Source organism: Synchiropus splendidus, chromosome 7 (genome assembly GCF_027744825.2).
Source record: "Synchiropus splendidus isolate RoL2022-P1 chromosome 7, RoL_Sspl_1.0, whole genome shotgun sequence".
Classification (NCBI taxonomy): domain Eukaryota; kingdom Metazoa; phylum Chordata; class Actinopteri; order Syngnathiformes; family Callionymidae; genus Synchiropus; species Synchiropus splendidus.
In genome coordinates, this window is record NC_071340.1 from 12,555,805 (window position 1) to 12,573,973 (window position 18,169).

Here is an 18,169-nt window from a genome sequence, read left to right on the forward strand (position 1 = left end):
GTTTCTGTAACATTTATTATAAATGAAACACTACACAGAAAATCATATCCTGTTTTTTTATTTCTGACCAACTATTGTTGATCTGGATTTCAGGAGGACTTTCAAGCCATGACCTACGGCTTTAAAATGGCCAACAACGTTACAGACCTGCGAGTGACTGGTACTGCCTTGACAAGTTGTAGGTGGTAATCCAGTAATTTAGGATGTGCATAACGGACTTCTGTGTGTTGCCAGGTATGCTCAAAGATGTGGAGGATGAGCTTCAGAGAAAAGTGAAGGTAACAGCTCTTGACAAGGGAAACTGTGGAATACATCTGTGATTCCTGAATTTGTTTACCTTTTTTTCACAGAGCACACGTAGTCGACAGGGCGAGCAGCGAGATCCAGGGGTTGAGCGAGAGGTACAAAAGCGCCGACTTGTTTGTGTAATAAAACTGTGTATTATAGTAGAATGCCAGTCGTATAAGGCAGATAAAAGTAAAGGACATTTACTGTCAGTGCAGAAACACTTGGTTTTTCTTTCAATATAGAACTATGGTTAAACAATTAGTAATATTTTAATAACAATAATATAATAGTGCAAACCATTACTTTGGTATTTATGATCAGTCGTGTGCAACCACAACCGACGGAATGATAAACCAGCCGAAGAAGAAGTCTTCATCTTGACATTCACTGAGTTTCTGGCTCTGATTGAATGATGTTTCCGTTTACAAGAATGTCTGTTTCTAAATGCAGGTGTTGAGAAAGCCTTTTCCTGACTTTTTTTCCTCTCACTAGCATCAGCAGTGCTTGGCTCTGTTCAATAGGATTAAATTCACCAGGCTTCTGCTCAGTGCATTGATCGCCTTCACAAAGAAAGAGGTAAGTCAGTTCTTTCATTGATTCTGTTTTCCTTTTCGAGCTAGATTCATGTTTGCCTTCCTTTGTCGCAGACCAGCTCTGTAAGCGAAGCCCAGAAGCTGGTGGTGCAGGCCGCGGACCTGTTGTCGGCCGTTCATTCGAGCATAGAGCACGGAATCCAGTCTCAGAACGACACCACTAAAGGAGGTAGCGTTGTCTCGCTGGGAATAAATTTTTAATCCCGACACATGTAATTAAATACGAACAAGAGGTGGAAGGAGTTGTCCGGACCGATGGCCGCGTGTTCACTTCCTTAATTGCTCTGCACTTATCCAGCGTGTTTCTTCATGTAAAATGAGATTTAAATTAAGTTTAATATGCCAGAGTGATTGGAAAGAACAGGCGGCGGAATTGAAGATAGTGAGCTTGTCATTGGATGTGACGGTCGAGATGAGACATGAGTTTATCGGAGGGACAGCTCATGTAGAGACAGAGTTAGGCCACACACTTGGAGAGAAGAAAGTAACATCATTTGGTCGGACCGTTTATAGACGACTCTCTGAGGCATCGCAAGTTATTTGAAGTTTAAGATGGTGTTTTAGCTGAGAATTCCATTTCCACGTCAGATCACCCCATCATGATGGGATTTGAACCCCTGGTGAACCAAAGACTGCTCCCACCCACCTTTCCCCGCTACGCCAAAATCATCAAGCGAGAGGACATGGTGGCCTATTTCAGTAAACTTATCGAGCGCATCAAGACGGTCTGCGAGGTCATCAACACCACCAACCTGCACGGCATTTTGGTAAATACTCATTCAGGACTTGCGTTTTGAACCTTACTTCCTCAGGTGCTTTAATAATCGCTTCTCTTGTTCTTGGTTTCACCAGGATTTCTTCTGTGAGTTCAGTGAGCAGTCTCCATGTGTGCTGTCCCGGTCGCTCCTGCAAGTGAGTAAACCACAGGAACACTGATGTCCAGTGCAGGGAATGTAATGGCATCCTCCTTCCTGCGTCCAGACAACATTCTTAATAGACAACAAGAAGGTGTTCGGTGCTCATCTGATGCAAGATATGATTAAAGATGCTCTCAGATACTTCGTCAGCCCACCAGTGCTGTCGTTCAAGTAAGTTCAACCCCTGCGTGTGTCGCTTTTAAGAGCCACTTCTAATGGTTTGTTCTGTCCTGCAGATGCTGTTTATTCAACAACCATCAAGCTAAAGACTACATCGACTCCTTCGTCACTCACTGCTCCAGAGTATGTTCCATCCATTGTTCATCTTTGCAGAGCTTCTCAGCACTCCAACCCTGATGTCACAGATTGATAGCTTATCTCTTTCCGCAGCCGTTCTGCAGTCTGATTCAGATCCATGGTCACAATCGAGCCCGGCAGAGAGACAAGCTCGGGCACATTCTTGAGGAGTTTGCAACACTGCAGGATGAGGTGCCTGATCTTTTATTAGCAATAGGGCAATATTGCCTGTGTACCTTGTCAAACCTGTCGGCTCTTGATATTCCTGTAGGCAGAGAAGGTCGATGCAGCGCTGCACAGCTTACTGATGAAACTGGAGCCTCAGCGACAGCACCTAGCTTGTCTTGGCACGTGGATCCTCTACCACAACCTGAGGATCATGATCCAGTACCTGCTGAGTGGCTTCGAGCTGGAGCTTTACAGCATGCACGAATATTACTATATATACTGGTCAGTATATAGCTGTGCACTGTCACACTGTTGTTCAAGTCACGATTTTCCTTTCCTCCGCAGGTATCTGTCTGAGTTCCTCTACGCCTGGCTGATGTCCACGCTGAGCCGAGCAGACTCCTCCCAAATGGCTGAGGAGCGGATTCTGGAGGAGCAGCTGAAGGGTCGCAGCAGCAAGAAGATCAAGAAGAAGAAGAAAGGTAGCAAAGACTTGGACAGGGACTCCTAGTCATCATCGGCTTTCAGTCCCCATCAGAGATTTCCACAGAAAGTCCTTTTCATGTCCTCCTTTGTCACATCCATGAACCTCAATAGTGGTTTTCTACGTCTTCTTTTGCCAGATTCTCCTGTTTCTAACCTTCGAGCTCCCTGTCTCTGTTCTCTCCACACTGTGATATAGTCAAATAATGGCCCAAATGGGATCAAAATTTACATTCACCCAATCCCATAATGCACTGCGACAGTTGGCATTATTTGCTGTGAAGCTGCAAATCAAATTCAATTAATGTTACGCCTTATGAATATTACATTTGCTGAGATCCTCAAAGTGATTCTAGCTCCGTTTTAAAATGAAAATGGACTCTTGTAATTCTAGTTTTCCGACAATGCATTTTGTTAGAGGTTTATTACTGTGGCGGCTTGAGTGCTTGTCCTTTTTTTCGCTTCTTTGAGGTGTAAAAATCCTCAAACATTTGCGGAAATATTGGCCATCTTGAATGAGTGAGGGATGATTGAGGAGGGTGAGATGTTTGTCACAATGGTTCGCTAATCGACTTCAAATCTTGTAACTACAAAGTCTGCTGATAAATAGAGTTATGGAGGTCTGACTGTTAGCCTTTTCTGTCTGTTAGTCCGTCCTCTGAGTAAGGAGATCACGATGAGCCAGGCGTACCAGAACATGTGTGCGGGCATGTACAAGGTACATCACTCAACTCACCCAAAGGCACCTGACTCCTCAGACTGAACTCTTCTTTCGACCTCCTCAGACCATGGTGGCCCTGGACATGGACGGGAAGGTGCGCAAGCCTCAGTTTGAGCTTGACAGCGAGCAGGTCCGCTACGAACATCGGTTTGCCCCCTTCAACAGCGTGGTGACCCCGCCACCCGTGCACTACATCCAGTTCAAGGTGCGGTTGTTTGGATTCTTTTTGTGTTTTCAAGCTAATGTTGCATCTCTTTAGGAAATGTCTGACCTGAAGAAGTACAGTCCTCCGCCGAGCTCGGCCGACCTTTACATGGCAGCCAGCAAACACTTCCAGCAAGCCAAGCTCATCTTAGAAAATGTACCAAGTCCAGACCCAGAGGTGAGAGAACTGACAAGTCATTGTTTTTGTTTAATGTCTGCTTGCCTAGTCTTGAGTTCAGGTCAACATCAACCTCATGTGGTGACTCCATCGTGTGCAGGTGAATCGTATACTGAAGGTGGCCAAACCCAACATTGTGGTGATGAAGCTGCTGGCAGGTGGACATAAGAAGGAGACAAAGGTCAAAGAATGAAAGATTTTAGGCTTTATTTTGTTGTCATGTGTGTCTTACTAAACGAGATGTGCTTTCCTGCAGGTGCTCCCGGAGTTCGACTTTTCTGCTCACAAGTATTTTCCTGTGGTCAAGATCATCTGACTCTGGAGCTGCTCTTCATCCTCCATCTGATCAGACTGTGTGTGTGCGTGTGCGTAAATGTTTTTGAGTGTTTGATACACTCAAGGTCGCCTTGACGAGGTGAACCACGGACAACTGAGAACTCACAACTGGACCTGAACTCAGTGTTCTGCGTCTACGTGACATAAGCAGGCCGACGGGCATTTTTATGCTGTTTCTATGACGATTATTTCCAGTTTGAAAAATAAATGCTTGATATTACAGAGCATGCTTATTGCTACATGACTTCAACAGAATAAAACAGCATTCTCAAATGTTTGTTTACATTTTTCCATGTTCGTCATCACGACCCGCGTCTCACCTCAACACGACATCGACATGAAATTGAAGAGTCCTTCATTCCCTGCTAGAATTGAAAGCTTTTTTTTTTTTTCCTGCTCTAAATAAGCGATATGAAGCATTTACCCTTGATCTGGTGTGTTCTGGGAAGGGAACATTCAAGTGAACATATTTCAAGTTTTGCAAGTAAAATGACAACTTTATTTAGCTCGGTTTGAAGGTACATGCAAGAGGTTGGTTTGCTAAACGGTGTACGTCTGGGTGCAGCATCGTGTGACGACATCCTAAATGGCTGTAAATACTAGTAAGTGTATTCGTTGTCTTGGCTTTGAACATTGTGAGTCAACTCTTAATGAGTTGATAACTTTATCCAGCAGTGTATCAGATTTACCAAGAGTTCTCTGCCTTCCATTCTATCATTCTGGCCCCTTAATCCGTCATTCAAGGAATGACCCAAACTTGGTGGACATATAAGGTGTTGGAACACACAATTGAATCCAAGCAGGAAGAACAGAGGTATTCTGATAGTTATATTTATTCATTTTAATCATGAATCTTTCAGCTGTTTAACAATAAAAAAAATTAAATTATAAAACATGGTACGGATTTAGACACATGGACTACGATAATGCTCGGCAACATGGGGAAACAAAACAGATAAAAACCACCAAGTCATTTTGCCCAACTGAATTGCTCCCAAAACACTGCCAAATACAGATTCAAAGCAGAATAAATAAATGAACGTGAGCTTGGACAGAATCAGCAGCGGTCCTCGGCAAATGTTTGAACTCGCTCAGCATCAGCAGTGTGTGGCAGAAATAGTACAGTGTTGGGAAGGCAGCTCTGCGTACATCTCATTTCTACCAAATAATCTTTAAAATATATCACAAAGCAACATGTGAACAACAACAGAAACAACTATACAACTTCAAAAACTGAAGGCAAGACATTACATTTAGCATGTTTTGTTGTCAAGTAGATATTTGAAAGTAGAGTGGAACCAATTATGAAGCGCATATCTTTCAGCTCGATGAATATAGAGCGACGACTTAAACACACAGTTTCGGCAATTATATATTATAAGTCATAAACCTTATCAATGATGTTGTTGCTCATGGCTTACACTTTAAGGCTTTGATGATTATTTTCATCTCCATTCTCTACAGAAGACTTCCCTCTCAACAGCTCACTTTCACGCTCTTCACACACTTTAAAAAAAGCAGTGGGAAGACTTTAGTCATAAATAGGAAATGCAGACAAGATTTTACATTACTAAGATTTTACACTACAAAGTTCTAAACAAAGGAGCTATTTATAGACTTTTCACATTCTATAACCAGATCAGATCAGCCTTATCTGGTCTGATGCTTGGATGAACAATCACGATCCGCAATAGCCCTCTGGAAGTTTGTACATCTTTCTACGACATTTCCATCGAGAGACATTTTTCAATAGCATTCCTGAGTCAATGGCAATATTTACCTAAAGCAAGTCTCTATCTTATAGAGCGGGAATTCAGGTTTTGTAGGAAACTCCACAGAAAGAAAGAAATATGAACGTGACATAAAAATGACTGTGTCAACAGCTTTAAAAAAATTTAATTTAAAATCGGCGAAACTCACTGCGAAAAGATGCTTATCATCAAAGCCATTGTGTGATTAACCTTTTCAATATTTGCAAAGCAAATTAATTAAAACGTGAAGAACCTCCCATGAGGCCACATAAGTTACCAGGCTGGGAGTGAAACCTTCAACCGCAACGTCCTTATTTGCCAAACAAAAGCTAATCTTTAAATAAGATTGTGTTAAAAACGTGAAATGATACCTTGTTAATCTGATGAAGTTCAAAGAGTGAGTTTGGAATCTTACATAAACAAATTCTATTAAAAAAAATAAAAATAAAAAGGTATTCACATCTGTGCACTCGTCTGCTCCAGTGGTGTTTGGCAGGCTCTTGTTCCTGATGATGCCCCATCCTCTGTCCACCCCTGGAAGAAAAAACACCAACACATGGGTGAGGAGTGTCAGTGGGGGGGGGGGTGGAGTAGAGACTTCCTGCCTGAGGGGCGCTGCTCTAACATCTGCAGAGGGGTGAGCTGAAATCCCAGCAACGACCCCTCCTATCCTGGAGACACACAGAGAGGGGAGTCAGCTCCCATCTCAGCCTGTGCAGCCTAGTGCCACATGGTGATGCAGGAGATCATCGTGGACTCAGATGGAGCGGCAGAACGGAACCAACACTGGCTGAACAAGCAGGGATGACATTCTCAGTGATGGAGAAAAGACTTAAAGTCTTAAAAGGAATCTCTTGATCCACCGTGGAACAGGTTTGACAATTGTTTCAAGGTCCACATTTCCCTCAGGGAATACACTCATTGTCAGGACGCTCTGCACTATCACAGTTGTTGTTTTCTTTGTTTGTTTTATCTTGTTTTTTTGTCGTTTCTCTTTGTCTTGCAAACAAGTAGCGAGACAGGAAGTAGACAACATCAATATGCAAAAGCTGAGTGTGGAGAATGGTGGTGTGACTGTAATAAATAAAAACATAATACATACCATAATCACAATGACGACTCATATTAAAGTCACAGTTATTTAAAACTATTGACTGTACTTGGTGCAGCACACCTGGTCCTTTACAGTCCTCCTTAAGGGGAGGAGGCCTCCTCAACTAACTATGAAGCAGCGGGTAACACTGGACTATGTTGCGCACACTCAAGCAAGGCGTAAATCACAATAGTACGACGACTTTTCATCACAACGGAAAGTCATATTGGTAGCTTTAATAAAAGACAAATGTCTTTCACAGCCCTACTCTGCAACAGTGCAAGTTAAGAAAGGGCCACTCTCAGAGTTTCCACAGAGTGATGGCCTTCAAATGAAAAGCATCATGAGCCGAGAGTAGGTTTGCAACAGTGACACTGGTGTGACTCAGCGCTTACCTTAAAGTCGAGCGAGCTCTGCTTGTTTGTCAGCTTCAAATTCTCCCTCATTCTCGTCATCTCCATTATAGTTGGCTGGCTCCTGTTCCCTGCCCTTGTCTGTTGAATACACGCAAGTCAATACACATTTACCACACACACACACCAGCCGCCTTTCTCTCCTGTCATTCACACCTGTATTTTGGCCTTGCGGTTTGACTGGATTTGCACCTGCAACAATGCGATCATCTGCATCATAATCATCTGGTTCATCCAGTTTGTGCTCCACAGGCTTCTGGTCTTCCTTCAGCACGGCGTGCAGCATTCCATGCACTCCATTGTCTTCAGACAGAGACACTATTATCGATCTGACTCCAACATTCAAAACCCTCCATTTTCTCACCATCAGTCTCTTCCTTGTGATCGTCCATCAATTCCATCACAGGGGCATTCTTCATCAGGTGCGTCTTTTCATCCTCACCATCATTATTGTCATCAGTGTCATTACCATCGCCGTTATCATTATCAATATCATTGGCAGTGTCATTATTATCAATATCATCCTCGTCCTTCTCGCCATCTTCTTCCGGTGCTGGAAGAATTTCCTGCTTCTGTGCAGTGGCTGTCGCAACAGAGTGGGTTTCTATCTGTGGATGTTCTTTTGCTGCATCTAGATCCACCGGAGCGTCTGGATCTGTGAGTCGACGAGAGCCTTCAGATCTAGAACTCTGCATTGGTACCATTCACATATGGAATGACATTACCTTTATCAACAAGCTCATTTGCCGGAGCCTCCGGGGATTCTTTTTGATGCGCTACCTCAGGTATTTGTTTCTCTGTCGTGGCCACCTTTACAGTATTAGCTCTAGCAATCTCTGGCGCTGCTGCTTCTTCTTCTTCTACAGGTTCTTTGGCTGCATTTTCCTGTCAGAAATAGAAGACAATCGAAATGGATGGTTAAAATGATCAGCACACTGTTGTCAATATGTCGGACTAGTTTAGTCACAAAAAGTGTGGTGATCTCTTTTTTTCACCTGGACAGAAGAGGACAATATTAGCTTTTCCATTTTCTTCTGGATTTCAATTTTGGCTGCAGCAACTCTCTCATCACACAGTTCTTTCTGAGCCAGGACCTGGGAATTGCAGTGTGTCCTGTGCACGCACAAACAAAAATCACATTCAGTCACCATGTATTATAAAAAAAAAAGTTATTTATTCTTTCTGAAGAGGTCGATTATTTTGCTCTTACATGTCATAGGTTAGTTTGTTATTGAGGGTGTTGATGTTGCCGTGGCAATTCTGCAACTCTCTCTGCAGCTTTCCCAAGTCATCAGTCAGCCGATTTAACTGACCTGCGAAACACACAAGATAACAGAAACCAAGTCAGGTTTACCATAACTGCACTGCGGTAATGAGTCGACCCATCAGACTTCAAATGGCATTTAACTGTTACCTTTCAGTTCTCGTATGGCTTTACTGCTGGAGGATACATTCTGCTGCAAAACTACCTGCAACAAACAAGCAGTAAATACCTTTTTTTTTACTCTCTGAGCTACCGTTTCAGTTGGTAAAGCAATTTCGAAATGTCATATCTATTTAACAAGGCAATAATAAGTCAAGGGATCATCCAATGGACTTAATCATGAAGTGAAATTATATTAACCACAAGCTGCACAAGATGACAATCTGTCTGATACTGAGATGCTATCATCATTGAATTACAGCAATTTAGTAATGGCGTGTCATAAAACACAAATATGCACCTTCTCCTGACTGCAGGTATTCTGTGCTCCTTCCAGTTGCCTCTTGTAAAGGCTTTCTATATGACCCATCTGCTCCTTCTGTCTCTGGATCTCTTCCTGAAATTGGCTCCTCTTCATTTCCGCAACCTCTTGCTCTGCCGCTCCACGCCTCACTTTGCCATCCAGTTCGTACAGTTTAGTCTGCATCGGTGACATCATCGACATTTATTTAAGCGACAGTTGAGGTCACCATCCCGTGGAAAACTGACCTGTAACTCCAGATTGCGAGAGCTGGACACCCAGTAGTTGAAACCCAAGACCAGAATACAAGCAACCAGGGCTCCTATCAGTAGAGGAGGGGATCGCCCTGCACGCCGTCCGTTTCCCAGTCCACCCATAGTTGTCTACAACATCAACATAAAAAAAGAGGAAAAAAAACAATGTAGCAGAATTGAGAGTTGTTTAGACTACTAGATAAATAAAGGTAATGTTTAGCACAGAATATCAGCCTGTTGTTAGGAGATCTCAGGCACTGCCTTTCGTCCTCACTTTACATGACATTACACTGTAAACCTTCGTGGTTTGACTACTACCTTTCTACCAGTTTGGCACACCCACCCAAGCGATAAAGGTAGATCCATAGAAATATAGAACAAAGGCACACACTAATCTTTGGGGCATTGTTTTCGATCTGACATAGGAAGGCAGGAGTGTATGTGAAAATCGGACTGGCCAAGAATGAAGGCACTATTTGGTCCATTGTGTCATGTCAATTCATGAGTTTCGACTTAAAAATCTGAAACATTGGATTATTTTAGGCTCGGTTTGGTATGGACCTTCACCCAAGAACACCACTTGTACATCATAATTTTAGCAACTGGTTTATGTTCAACCTTACACACTTTAGAAATAGTAAGCTTAAGCCTTTAGCTTCATGTGATATTGCCCAGCTCTATAATTACAGCTATATCCACGCTATATCTAAATGAATTCACAGGAGACGGAGCTTGCCCATCCAGTATCGCAGTGTGCCATTTAAGATAGTTTCAATAAGACTTTTACACAATGAAGGCCATGTTTAGTCACTGTATAAACTGGATGTAGTACTAAGGACGAAACAGAGAAGCAACCACTGTTCCAATAGCAACACATTTTCATCCGGAAAGACAAACGTTGTGTGATGGAATAAAAGTTGACCGTGTGTAAAACATGGTTCGAATGAGCACAGATACCAAAAGCAAGACGATTTCACTACAGTCAGGATGTGGTCGTGGCAAACGCTGCAAGTTATTTGTTAGACGTGGGCAACCTACTTTGAAGCTAATGCTAAGCAACATGAACCACAGTACTATTTCAATGCCACTTACAGACAAGAACAGACGTCTTATCCAAATATAATCCAAGAATCCAAGAAACCAAGAGGTGGGAAGCCGGTTAAAGGTCGAAATTCGAGGCAAGCTCGTCTCGCTCTTCCTTGACAACAGAGGAAGTACTATCGCACTGGAGCGCTCCGTGGGTTAGACGCTTTAGCTACGACTGTTGCCTTCAGGTGATGTAGGAAAATATACACTCAAAATAATACTGGACTTATTTTTGCCGTCGTTAAACCACATGGTTGTTCTAAGTTATTAGTTCCCTCAACGCCATCGCAAACCTCTAGCATTTGAGAATTTATAGAGAGGTATTGGCCATAAACAATAAATCAATGCACGAATACTGTACTGAGCTAGTGCTCAGAAAAAAATCTTCGCTGACCTATGAAGGCATCACTTGTTACAGCTCTTTGAGTTGTTTCATTCGAGGAGGTCGTCGGGGATGCAACGAACCCAGCTACGCAGGACAAGAGGCGGGGGACACCTTAAATAATTCCATATCCATCACTGCTGTAAATGGATTGGAAATACTCCATCCTTTAATGTCCTTGCCACCTATTTCAAGTCTCTTGAAACGCTCATATGAAAAGAGATTTCTATTTATTGTAACAATATTTTATATTTAGTTTTTTATTCGACTAAAGTTATATTCCACACAATCACTTTCTTCACTGTATTTTCACTCAACTTGAACGGCATGCAATTCACCATTGCCCATGATCCAGATCATCAGTTCATCCCAAGGCACATTTAACTTGAATCTACAGCCAACTTAGGGGTCACTCAGGAAACCAGAGTGATCAGAGGAAAACCCCACAAACACAGCAGAGCACACGCTCCACACACATTGGACTCTAAACTCAGAGATAAGCTACACACTGCCAAGGCGCCTTGTATTGACCGCGTAATTGTTGTAAGTGTTGCTGTTTGAATTGTGACAATGCAAAGGAAATGAAATCAGTGCAACTGAAATGGAGAATTAGATTTATTTCCACAAAATATCTAACAAGTTTCACATTTCTGCACCAGTATAGATTGATATCTGAAAACTTAAATATTTCAGCCAAGGAGAAATATCACAATTGTCATTTTTAAAGTAAAGTACAGAATGATAAAAGAGCATAATAAATATAAATTGTCTGTGCAATAAAACTTCCTGAGTTTTGTTGCGGGTCTTTTGCTCCTCTCATATCGTGTCCATGTCAAACAGGATCAAGCACTCCACTCGATGAAGCTGACAAACTGTGGTATCGTCCACCAGGGGTTCTGCTGCCACAACAGACACATTTTCACAAACAGGTAAGTCACTTTGGAAACAAAAAGATAAATACCTTTTGTTGGAGGCACTTTCATCTTCTGTATCATTTTGAAGTAAACACCTCCGCTGATCATCTTCCTCCTCAGAGGAAGTGACTAGAAAGACAGAAGGCAAATACAAAACACTGATTTTACTGTTCAGCTACGACAAAAGTAGCTCAAAAATCTACTACAAAAGTAGCTCAAAAATGTGTTGCTCAACATCCTGTATCAAAAACATTACCGTTTCTATTCTGCAGTGATTTGGGATTGTTGTGTCGCTGCTGCCATGCCTGAAAAGAAAGGAAACCATCAGTTGTTTGTGGAAACGTCAACATCAGAACTCACTATTTTAATTGTCAACTTTGAGACTGTTGAAATAAATGAAAACGTTTTGAACATTTGTTTTGCTTTCCCCAAACTAAATCATCCATTGGTGAGTTATTTATTTTTACTTAATCTACAACTCACTTAACAGCAGGTGAACTGAGATTTCTGCTGAGCTAAACTTCAGAATTGTTCATCTAATGTTAATATGGAAAGTATAAGCAATACACATTTTGTAGAATATGCAGCTAAAACTTCAAAAAAATGTCAGGTGAACTGAGATTCCTGACCCATTTTCTGCTTCCAACATCCCGGCATTTCTGCAGTTTCCTCTTTTCTAAAAAGAAAAAAAAGACAAAGCGAAAACAGAGTCGGTTCACAAAATGTATTTAAAAAAAAATAAGAAAATCATCAAAGCTACCTCTTCTGATGAACTGCTTGCCTTCATCTACGAGGTCAGCAATCGATTCATCGCTACCGAGGTATTGATACAATCCAAGGAGGTTCAAACAGCGAGAGCCAAGGCTGCACCATTCAGAACATTAGAACCAGAGACTGTATTAACAAACCACCTTTAGGATTAGATTAAGAAGTATTCGTGTCCTCATACTTATACAAAGTTGCCAAGCAGAGCAGCAACACCAACATGGGATAATAAATGTAGAAGCCGTCCGAAATGAAAGACAGCAGATGCATTGATCCCATTATCTGGTGGAAACATAAAGAAAATGAACATACTATTCTCTTTAATACATATGTGGCATTGAGTTTGACTCACCGTCGTGTACGAAGTTTGGATTTTATCCTGATGTGAGATGGCAGAGTCCATGTGGATCAGACCCAGGAAGTTGAGGCACAGAGGAGGAGTTAGACGGCAAAACAACCTGTAAAGAATTTAACAAAGAGGGAGTTCAAAACGTCGAACACCACAACTCTTAAAGGAACCTACATGCCGCTGAACTGCAAGCTGTATGCATCAGTCTGGTGATGAGGCACCAGGTAGTAGTAATTAAAAAAACGGATCCGGAACACAGTGGAATAGACGCATACGCAAAGGAAGAGGATGCTGATGAAGCACGCCACCTAGTGGAGAAAAGAGGGAGCAACAGTTAAAAAAAACTAGAATTAAATATTGGATTATGATTTTGAGGGCAAACTATTGCGAACCAAACAAATCAAAGTCATGCCTTTATCTATGGTAACTCTACAAAAAGAGCCATCTTCATCCTCACCTCGATCCAAATGTAATTGTAGTGTTTTTCAGCGAGTTGAATGAGGACAGCAAAGAGGGAGAGGACGGGGTTTGTGCTAAAGAAAGTGCACTCAGACCACACCACAGCTGCCGAGAGGAGGCACAACAGAACCGCCAACCCCCTGTAGAAGTACTGCCGGCACACACACTCCCAGTACCACTCTGAATGGAACACAAGCACATGGTTAACCGCTGAACTGTGCCTTTTGTTTACACAGGTATGGTTTGAAAAACTCACCAACTTTTGGAGTGTAGATGGAGCTACGGAAGCAACCGCGTTGTTGCTGTGATGATGACGAGCTTCGGACGAAGAAACGGGTCGGGCTGCTTTGGCTCTTTGCCACATCCTCCAGATGGAAAGCCTGGTGCACCAAAATCGACCACTGAACCTGCGTCTGTCTGTGTCTCTGCACTGCTGTGATCACCTGAAACATATTCAAGGCATCTTTAGACAGGGCCCCTCACCATCACCAAAGTACACTGACTTTTTCATGCATCTTAACCAGTCCAGCTTTGTTGGCGAGAACATCAGGGTCCCCAGACGAGGGTTCCACATCTCTTCTCATCTCCTCCAGGTATTCACTTGGACACTTAAAAGAAAAATCTACTTTGAAAAGACCTTGACACTAGTCGTATAAAGCCTCACCTTAGTCAAAATGGTATCCACATACTTCCTGAGGCAGTTAGTGGCCCGTGTTGAGCGATGAACGACTGCAACCTCCTGAAACCAGAGATGTCATTCAAGTCAGCGGGTTTTTATTCATGGCTCTCAACAAATAATATAAAGCTTTACATCATTGGAGTGTTTTGCTCACCTCCATCACATCAGCCAAGTGCTCCTCAGCCTCGGCTTTCTCTATAGCCACCTTCGCCACTTTAAAGTAGGTCTTGTCCAGCATGTAGCCATTGGATGACGCAAACCAATAGGAACGTGGGATTTCCACTAAGCCATAGCCTAACAGCAGCACCAGGAGGAACAGACCCCAAGTGTTGGCAGCAGTTATGCCAATAGTCTGGAACTCAGTCCTGAAAACGATGCATACACTTTTAACATCAATTAGTATGCGACTCACTCATTTTTTTGGGGTGGTGAAAGGCCATGTCACACAACTGTAGATGTTACTTGCAAACAAACTGATGACTCACCATGTGAGTTTCCACTTTGGGTGTGCAGCCACGTAAACAATCAGAGAAATAAAGATAAGCAGGTAGGAGCCGTAATAGATGGCATTTTCTATAAGGGCTGTCCTAATCTTCCCAACCACTGAAAAAGATCCAGATCGTGCGTAGGACTGCATGAAGGGCAACAGCAACCTGTTCACACATTGGACACAGATTTAAATAGTTAACATAAATAGAGGACTCATGGTGGCGGTTGTGTGAACACTTCATATCTCACCAAGTGAGAAACTGAGAAGTCCAGTACACCACTCTCCAGAAGACAGGCAGAATTCCATCTGGAATATAACTCCATGGTTCTTGGCACACATTTGCCACTCTGTAAAAGACAGCCCATACACAACTCAGTGTAAATGATGGTTTCACTGAGGTTTTGTTTTTACAGAATATGACCATAGATTGTATTTATTTTCACTAAAATAAAATGAGCAATGAGCAAATGATGGTATTTACACTTTACTAAGTATTTCTGATCAACTTACTTCACATTTTCATAATAAAAATTGCCATTTTTTGACTGATTGAGTCGTTGCGATTGGTTAGCAGGAGTTGGATTTGAAGAGTTGTTGCGCACACACTGTTTGTAGATGGTCTGAATGACAAAAGCAAAACAAAATAAATTGAAAATATAGGAGTCATCATGTTAAACCCAAAGTGTAAATATAAATATCAATAGAAGGAATTTGATTACCGTGCTGACATCAAATGGCAGGATGAAGACTATGAGAAAGCAGAGGTACCAAGACAACAGAGTCCCAAACAGGACCATCCACTGCTGCTTCCATATGTCTCCATAGTGCTGGAGGAGGTAGAATGCAAGGCAGAAGACGACCACAACCACAATAGCCAGTGCCACCGCACTCATGGTGATGAATCTGGCACCAGATGTCAGCAGTTCATGATTATGATCTGAAAGGTACAATGTGCGAATTGTGAGGGGGAAAACAACCCTGTATTTCCACTTAATAACGACCTGACATCACAGCCTCATTGTTTAAAATCCAATATCTTTTACCGCTTGCTGACATTTCTACTCCTATTACTGTCATGGTCGGCGAAATGAAACACGGTGTTCCACGATTGCTTTGGCTTTCTGTCAAGGTTTTCTTCTTCTTGACCACAGAAAGAAGAGCAATGATTTGATACTCGCTGTTAGTCAGCTGACACTTTTACGCAGCAAAATTCAGATTATTAATTTGAAAAAAGCGGCATATTAAGATATTCCGAATTATTCAGAATGTGATCGTGTCTGTATGTTATTTAAAGCGCAAGTTTATTCGAGGCTATGACGACATATGGAGAAGAATGTTCGCGCGGTGCTTTTCGCGTGTTTACATCGATCGGCTGTGTCCGGTTGTTGTCTTGTCCCGAAAATGAAACGACCGATTATCATAAAACTTGAGCTTTACCTCAACTTACTCTCTGCCTGGACGTCACCTCCTCACAATTTAGAGTTAACTCCTCCGCTCTCTGATGATAAGTCACACATTTTCACAACCTTTGAAACGCCATTGCGTAACAGCTATAGCGTGTTAGCTGGCTGCGCAAGGAATTCTGGGGAGTGTAGGCGACTACTGGGGAGAATTTTTTTGTTTTGTTATTATTAATAAATGAAATAAAATACAAAAATATCAAAGCTGTATGCCCAGTTTGATGCAAAAAAGACAAAGACAAAAACATCGCGACCATAGATTTAAATAATTAACGCGTACTTTCCCCCAATGATATTTTAAGTAAACTCTTCACGCAGCCACCCACTTCAAAATATAACATATTACTGCTTATCATGTATTTTAAATCGGCTATGATACATTATCTAAAATGAAACACAGTGGCGAGTGTGTTGCATTACTACATACATTATTATAAATATGCATAGACATTTACTGGAGATGACTTGTTCCTTTTCCAGAAACCATTCGGTCATCCAGAGGTATTCATATGCACATATTGCATTGAACTTCAGAAGGATACACATGACATCACCACTTTGTAGTCTATTTTATTACCACACCTGATGAGTAACAGTGTAATTATTGGCTAAATTTTACATTAGAAAAAACAAAAACAAACAGGTGATACAGTCCATCCAACCCCAAACATCAGTCCATATTTAGATGTGAACAAACTCCCAGATAAACGGGTCGTCAGAGTACAATGGGCCCAGCACACTGAGGCACACTGAACGATTCTCCAGCAAGAAGTCCATTTGGCCCAGCAGGTCCAGACACATATGTTCCACGAGATGCAAACAAACAGTCCAGTCTTCCACTGAACGCGGCATGAACAGTCCGTCTGTCCAAGCGGAACCAAACACATTGAAAGATTCTGGCCATTCCTCTAGGAAACTGTCCATCATCTCCATCTTCTTTGTAGCAAAGCGTGGCAGCTCTGACGTTTCAGTACTGTGTTGCTCTTGAAGCCGTCTTCATGTGACTGAACCTCTGAACAGGTTGAGATAAAACCTGCAGCACTGGCAGCTGCTCAGCCAGACCATCTGTCAGCTCAAGTTAACACCTTAACCTTCTTTTGGACCACTTTAACAGTGGCGGCCCCAGGACAAGTTCAATAGTGGAGGCATTAGGTCAATCCAAACAATAATATGATATTCTTGTTCTTTCTTGTTTCCTCTAAGATGATTTTATTAAACTTAGATCACAGGTCACAGCAAACAAGAGAGAAGCAGCATCAACACATGCAAGCACTGATGACAATTCAAACAATTGTTTCTTCATTATTTAAATATTTTTCCTTTATTTGTCATTTAATCATCTGTGCTTCTTTGTTGACATGTAGATATTAACATCAGATATTTAATATGAGCTACACTAAACAAGTCAGACTTGCTGTTTACGGTTAAAGCACGTTAACCATTTAACTGAGATTTTGCGCTTCAATCTTCGACGTTCCCAGGCCGATTCATTCATGTCCAACTCGACACTTTATATACAGACAAAGCCAGATTAGTAAATGTTCATTTCATAAATTAAATGCGCAGAGAAGAATTTGATTTGTAAAAACAGGGGGAAAAAAGTTCTCATAATTCGGCAGTGAAATCCCTTTTGACCACTAGGTGGAGGTACTGAGCTATAAATCCTGACGAGTATAACCGCTTCATGTTTGAGCGTCAAATCTTTTGTATCAGTTACTATTTTTCTGGGTTTGTTTTTTTCTGTTGACCCAAGAAGCTGATATCTATATATGTTCCTTTTCATTATGTAATATACATTCTTTGCTACTGTATATTATCAGTGATATGATGATTATTAAAGTAAAAAGGTGATATACTAAAACAAAAAAAAACACAGCCTGAAGTCAACAATACTCGTATTATTCTTGATCCACTACACTAAATTAGTATTTTTAAAGGATACACCAAATATTGGACACCTGATCTCTGGAAAGCATCTGTCCCCCTTGACTAAGTTGAACAGTGTCAGCCCACTGACGACTGGCCTGGAAACACATCAATGTCTCATTCTTTGGTGCATGAATTATTCCCTCAGATTCATAAGACGTGTTTATGAGAAAACTGTATGCTCTCATATTTGTGTCAAAAGTGATTGTACTTGTACTTAACATGAGGACCATAAACGG

At 41.8% G+C, this 18,169-nt stretch overlaps 3 protein-coding genes across 10 annotated transcripts in view; 1 reads left to right on the top strand and 2 right to left on the bottom strand.

Moving 5' to 3' along the window:
• The window catches only part of naa35 (N-alpha-acetyltransferase 35, NatC auxiliary subunit), a 6,630-nt gene extending 2,187 nt beyond the window's left edge, over positions 1-4,443 (top strand). The window contains exons 7-23 of the mRNA XM_053869971.1: positions 94-160; positions 235-278; positions 351-401; positions 781-864; positions 936-1,050; positions 1,470-1,648; positions 1,734-1,793; positions 1,863-1,969; positions 2,035-2,101; positions 2,189-2,287; positions 2,367-2,545; positions 2,609-2,745; positions 3,397-3,464; positions 3,532-3,672; positions 3,727-3,849; positions 3,950-4,030; positions 4,106-4,443. Coding sequence (XP_053725946.1) covers positions 94-160; positions 235-278; positions 351-401; positions 781-864; positions 936-1,050; positions 1,470-1,648; positions 1,734-1,793; positions 1,863-1,969; positions 2,035-2,101; positions 2,189-2,287; positions 2,367-2,545; positions 2,609-2,745; positions 3,397-3,464; positions 3,532-3,672; positions 3,727-3,849; positions 3,950-4,030; positions 4,106-4,165 — 1,662 coding nt within the window. The 3' untranslated portion in view covers positions 4,166-4,443. The remainder of the gene's footprint in view (positions 1-93; positions 161-234; positions 279-350; positions 402-780; positions 865-935; positions 1,051-1,469; positions 1,649-1,733; positions 1,794-1,862; positions 1,970-2,034; positions 2,102-2,188; positions 2,288-2,366; positions 2,546-2,608; positions 2,746-3,396; positions 3,465-3,531; positions 3,673-3,726; positions 3,850-3,949; positions 4,031-4,105) is intronic.
• A 229-nt stretch (positions 4,444-4,672) lies between these two features.
• On the bottom strand, positions 4,673-10,681 carry golm1 (golgi membrane protein 1). Of its 6 annotated transcripts, XR_008415533.1 has the most exons (12): positions 10,513-10,681; positions 9,415-9,549; positions 9,167-9,346; positions 8,857-8,911; positions 8,653-8,755; positions 8,438-8,555; positions 8,168-8,327; positions 7,807-8,097; positions 7,599-7,745; positions 7,425-7,523; positions 6,397-6,470; positions 4,675-5,691 (listed from the first exon to the last, which is right to left on the bottom strand). XR_008415533.1 is itself a non-coding variant. In XM_053869975.1 (11 exons), the coding sequence occupies exons 2-10, from the start codon at positions 9,541-9,543 to the stop codon at positions 7,426-7,428; spliced, it is 1,245 nt and encodes a 414-aa protein (XP_053725950.1). In that variant the 5' UTR covers positions 9,544-9,549; positions 10,513-10,681; the 3' UTR covers positions 4,673-6,470; position 7,425. The 6 variants fall into 6 exon arrangements, 5 of the variants coding, with proteins under 5 accessions (XP_053725950.1, XP_053725948.1, XP_053725947.1 ...); XM_053869975.1 differs by having other exon boundaries at positions 4,673-6,470; positions 7,635-7,745; XM_053869973.1 differs by having other exon boundaries at positions 4,675-6,470; positions 10,517-10,681.
• An 835-nt stretch (positions 10,682-11,516) lies between these two features.
• On the bottom strand, positions 11,517-16,127 carry LOC128762394 (G-protein coupled receptor-associated protein LMBRD2B-like). 3 transcript variants are annotated; one of them, XM_053870622.1, is made up of 18 exons: positions 15,992-16,127; positions 15,264-15,481; positions 15,055-15,164; positions 14,793-14,891; positions 14,540-14,707; positions 14,209-14,419; positions 14,040-14,114; positions 13,879-13,983; positions 13,632-13,818; positions 13,374-13,555; positions 13,091-13,224; positions 12,920-13,025; positions 12,752-12,849; positions 12,563-12,666; positions 12,432-12,478; positions 12,059-12,107; positions 11,850-11,931; positions 11,517-11,787 (listed from the first exon to the last, which is right to left on the bottom strand). In XM_053870622.1, exons 2-18 carry the CDS (start codon positions 15,435-15,437, stop codon positions 11,721-11,723), a joined length of 1,998 nt encoding a protein of 665 aa, XP_053726597.1. In that variant the 5' UTR covers positions 15,438-15,481; positions 15,992-16,127; the 3' UTR covers positions 11,517-11,720. The 3 variants fall into 3 exon arrangements, with proteins under 3 accessions (XP_053726597.1, XP_053726599.1, XP_053726596.1); XM_053870624.1 differs by having other exon boundaries at positions 11,517-11,784; positions 15,982-16,115; XM_053870621.1 differs by having other exon boundaries at positions 15,982-16,115.
• Positions 16,128-18,169: the final 2,042 nt, after the last annotated feature.